The following is a 4900-nucleotide window of genomic DNA, read 5'->3' as shown; positions in this document are numbered from 1 at the left end:
AAAGGGACAGGGACCAGGTCGGGCTGGGTGGGGTGTCCGGTTTGGGCTTGGATTGCATTGGCATCAAGGGCCCCCATGTCTCGCTGGCCTGGGGATCGGCGATGGAGGCTTGGCGGGGCCGGGCTGGGCCTGAGGCACCTGGCCAGGGCGACCCAAGGGGCTGCAGGCACAGGGGTCTGACTCCAGGCACCTGGACCGGGGGCTGCACAGGGACCAGGTCGGGCTGGGTGGGGTGTCCGGTTTGGGCTTGGATTGCATTGGCATCAAGGGCCCCCATGTCTCGCTGGCCTGGGGATCGGCGATGGAGGCTTGGCGGGGCCGGGCTGGGCCTGAGGCACCTGGCCAGGGCGACCCAAGGGGCTGCAGGCACAGGGGTCTGACTCCAGGCACCTGGACCGGGGGCTGCTGAGACCCGGCTGCCTCGGCCTCCGCCTGGCAGCCCTGGGACCTGCGGGCACCGGGGCAGGAGCAGGAGCGACGAGCCCGAGTTGGAGAAGGGTGCACGCCGCCCTCCCCGAGGAACAGCCTCAGGGCAGGAGAGAGGGGTCAGCCAGCAAGGGGGCAAGGACCCTGCACGCACACACACAGACACAGACATGGACACTGTGTGTATACACACACAAAGGCAAAGCTGCTGTGTGTATGCACTTGCACACCCATGCAGGGACACTGTACATATACACACAGGAAAGGGCACTGCGTGCGTTCACACAAGCAAGGATGCTGTGGATATGGGCGCTTGTACACACATACACATGGACACAGACACTATATACACACACACACCTACACACTCTACATAAAATCCTAGAAAAGGAGAGTTGAAGGGAGCTCACATCCAGTCCAACCCCTGCTCCAAGCAGGACCAGCCCCAGCTACATCATCCCAGCCAAGGCTTTGTCTGCTCTGGGCTTCAACACCTCCAAGGACGGAGGGTCCAGCGTCTCAGGGGAGCCTGTTCCAGCGCCTCACCTCCCTCCTCGTGAGAACGTTTTATCTGAGAGCAGCCCAGCCCCATCCTCTTTGCATCCCCCCTGCAGGGAGGGGACGGCTGCTATTCAATCCCCCTCGGTCTTCTCTTCTCCGGGCCAGTTCCCTCAGCCTCGCCTCACCAGTCCTGTCCCCCAGTTCCCAACCGTTTTGTCTCCAATGTGTCCACATCCTTTCTGTAGTGGGGGCCCACAACTGGACACAGCACTCCAGATGTGGCCTCCCCGGTGCCGAATAGAGGGGAGGAATCGCTGCCCTCCATCTGCTGGCACCGCTCCTACTGATGCAGCCCAGGAAGCCGTTCGCCTTCTCGGCACCACGGGCACACTGCTGGCTCCTGTTCGGCTCGTTGCCCACCGTCATCCCCAGGGCCTTTTCTGCAGAGCTGGTGCCCAGCCCGTCACCCCCGCCTGCACCGGTGCAGGGGATTGCTCCTCCTAAGTGCAGGACTGTGCACGTGTCCTTGTTGATCCTCATGAGATTTCTTTTGGTCCAATCCTCCAATGTGTTGAGGTCACTGAACCCTAGCCCTCCCCTCCAGTGTATCTACTATTCCCCCCACTTGGTGCCATCTGCAGACTTGCTGAGGGCGCATCCATCCCATCTTCCAGGTTGTTAATGAAGATATTGAATAAAACCAGCCTCAGGACCGACCCCTGGGGCACTCCGCTTGATACCGGCTGCCAGCTAGACATCGAGCCATTGATTACTACTCGGAGCCCAATGCTCCAGCCAGTTTTCTATCCACCTTGCAGCGCATTCATCCGTCCCGGATGCCCTCAGCTTGCCTGCCAGAGCATTGTGGGAACTGTATCAAAACCTTGCTAAAGTCAAAGGATATCACGTCCACTGGTGTCCCCCCATCCACAGAGCCAGTCACCTCATCATCGAAGGCAGTCAGGGTGGTCAGGGACACTGTACACGCGCACGTGCACACACACACTCACTTTGCAGGGGAAGGGCCAGGACACGTGTGCCTCACGGAGCTGAAGGGGAGTGGGGGAGCTCGGCTGGTGGCCCCCCAGGTCTCAGGCTTCAGGGCATGGGTGGAAGGAGCTGCTCCTCCGGCCTGCACGGCAGGAGGGTGCACAGCCGTGAGATGGGGCTGTGGGCCGTGGTGCGAGGGCAGGAGCGCCGTGCCTAACAGGTGCTTTCTCTGCTTGCAGGAGTCTGATGCCCAGGACGCTGGGGACCCAGATCACCATGGAGAAGACGCCCAGCTACTTCGTGACCAGGGAAGCGCCCCGGCGCATCTTCACCATGTCGCGGGACACCAAGCTGATCGTGGTGGTGCGCAACCCCGTCACGCGGGCCATCTCGGACTACACGCAGACGCTGTCCAAGAAGCCCGACATCCCCACCTTCGAGGGGCTGTCTTTCCGCAACCGCAGCCTGGGGCTGGTGGACACCTCGTGGAACGCCATCCGCATCGGCATGTACGCGCTGCACCTGGAGAGCTGGCTCCAGTACTTCCCCCTGTCCCAGATCCACTTCGTCAGCGGGGAACGGCTCATCACCGACCCCGCCGGCGAGATGGGCAAGGTCCAGGACTTCCTGGGCCTCAAGCGGGTCATCACGGACCAGCACTTCTACTTCAACAAGACCAAAGGGTTCCCCTGCCTGAAGAAGACGGAGAGCAGCGGCTTGCCGCGCTGCCTGGGCAAGTCCAAGGGGAGAACTCACGTGCAGATCGACCCCGAGGTCATCGAGCAGCTCCGGGATTTCTACCGGCCCTACAACGTCCGCTTTTATGAGACCGTCGGCCAGGACTTCCGCTGGGAGTGAGCACCGGGGCACGGCGCGGCCATCCCTGCGGGGAGGCGACCGCGTGCCGGCCGCCCGAGCCCCCGATCCAGACCCGGCTTCTTCAGCCCCGCACCTGAGGATGGTGCAGGGTCCCGCCCTGACCCCGGAGACTCAGCCCTGCCCGGCAGCTCCGTGGCTTGCTTTGTCCCGTCCCGTCGTTGGCGTGGCTAGGCCCGTCCCGGGGCAGCGAGGACCGGCCGGGGGGCGCTGGGGTGCTTTCAACTGCGCTGTGCAGACCCAGCACTGCCCGTGCCCAGACTGGCTCTGGACCGCGCCGCTGGCACGTGCGCCCAACGCGGAGCGTCCCCCGAACTGAACGTCGGGCTCTGCGGGGCCGCGCGCCTGCCCCGGGATGAAGGCTGGGCCGGGCGCTGCAGCCGCGAGCCACGGGCAGGACAAGGGCTCCCCGCTCTGGACCACGACAGCGGGGATGTATGATATGCTTGAGAAAACGTGTCCTGGCCACCCCGTGTACCGCCCCTTGTCCTGTGAATAACGCGGGGCCCGGGTGTGTTGGCGGGTGACGGGGGGAGAGGAACCAGGGCAGAGACGGGGGCAGGCCTGTGCTGCGCGTGCCGGAGCGCGCGCCTCCAGCGCATGCGGGGCGGGAGGGTGCAGGGAAGCCAGCCCAGCCGGGCTGTGCTGGCCACTGCTTTCCATGGGGATGGGGCGCTCTGCACAGCTGGAGCTGCATCCAACGCGTCCAGCCGGCCGCGACCCCCAGGGCCTGCTTTCCCAGGAGCTCAGGCCGTGACGGCATGGGGGACCCGCTGCTTCCAACATGCCCTGCCTGTGGCAAGGCTTCCCCCTATTGCTGCGTGGGCTTGCCTCCTGCGGACTTGCAGCCATGCCACACACCACACGGCAGCCTGGCCCGGGCCAGGAGCCCAGCGCGGGCGGGCCCTGCACCCCATCCCCTCGCACCCTTGGGGCAGCCTGCCTGCAGCTGCCCAGCAAAGGAAAGTGGGCGGGTGGGGTGGGGGGTGGGAGAGCTGCCCTGGGGGGCAGGGCCGAGCTGGCGCCCCGATGCCAGCACAAGCGGACACTCAGCCCTGCCGCACCCCCATCGCTGTCCCCGCGCGGGCTGCCTCGCTCCGGCACAGCAGCGACCAAACCGTTCGTATCTCCCGATCCCGAACCTGGCCCCCGGGAGCCCGTACCGCTGTCCCGCCACGGCCGAAGGATGCAACCCCTGGCACGGTGCCCACGGGCAGACACGGGACCCGGCAGCAAAACGCCCCCAGCCCTCGTGTTCCTCACTGCAGGGCCTGGATGAGCCCAGCACGCCCAGCGCCGGGCAGACCGGCTCGCAGGGGCGCCACAGCTGGGCTCCCTGCCGGCCTGGCACGCTCCGATGGGCTCCTGGACAGGGAGGACCGTGCCCTGGGCAGGTCATGGGCAGCACCCTCCCAACGGCCCCTGTGAAATCCTGCCTTGCTGCCCACTCTGGACGCTCAGAGACATCACCTGGCATCGCAGCTCGGAGCCCGTCCTGGGCCGCCCAAGCAGCCACGCGCCCCAGCCCGGCCTGTTCCCCTGCTCGGGAAGGAAGCAGCAGGTGCTTGGGAAATGCCCTCGTGGCCTGGCCCCTCCGGCTTCACCCCGTGCCAAGCGCCGCTCATCGGCACTGGGCGGTTGCGAGGGGGTGACCCGGGGAGCAGCTGCCACGAGGATGCTCTGCCCTGACCCCCGAGGGCTCAGCTGCAGTGGGATGCGTGGGGGTTGCAGCAGCCAGAGGTTTCTGAGCCGGGTCCAGGGTCCGGCTGACCCTCCCAGGCCCCTGCCTTGTGCAGCGTGCGTCACCCCGGGAGAGGCGGCTCCCCCACCGCCACGCGCGGGCTCTGCGAGAAGCGTGGGGGGCCCAGCTGCACTTCCCCCAGCATCACCGGGGTGCCAGCAGCAGCCAGGGCTGGCACCAGGAAGGGCGATGGGCAGGGACCCCCAAAATGATTGCTGGGGGGTGCGGGGAGTGCCGCGGTAGCACACGGCGACTGCGTTCGTCCTCGCCAGCCGAGGACACGGCTCCGGTTTGCAGAGGACGAGCACAGGAGGCTCAGGTGGGGATACAGCGCTGCGAACAACCCTCCCATTAGGGGCCTTTTCG

At 66.0% G+C, this 4900-nt stretch overlaps 1 protein-coding gene across 1 annotated transcript; it reads left to right on the top strand.

Moving 5' to 3' along the window:
- Positions 1-1807: 1807 nt before the first annotated feature.
- Positions 1808-3283, top strand: LOC102371657 (heparan sulfate glucosamine 3-O-sulfotransferase 2). The gene has a single exon (XM_014521554.2). It carries the CDS (start codon positions 2164-2166, stop codon positions 2773-2775), a length of 612 nt encoding a protein of 203 aa, XP_014377040.1. The 5' UTR covers positions 1808-2163; the 3' UTR covers positions 2776-3283.
- The last annotated feature ends 1617 nt before the right edge of the window (positions 3284-4900 follow it).

Source organism: Alligator sinensis, unplaced genomic scaffold, assembly GCF_000455745.1.
Source record: "Alligator sinensis unplaced genomic scaffold, ASM45574v1 scaffold1164_1, whole genome shotgun sequence".
Taxonomy (NCBI): Eukaryota; Metazoa; Chordata; order Crocodylia; family Alligatoridae; genus Alligator; species Alligator sinensis.
The sequence above is the reverse complement of the archived record's forward strand: the minus strand, read 5'-3'. Positions and strand labels throughout refer to the sequence as shown.

Coding starts and splice junctions, on each gene's coding strand:
- LOC102371657 (XM_014521554.2), top strand. CDS start 2,164: ATGCCCAGGACGCTGGGGACCCAGATCACCATGGAGAAGACGCCCAGC.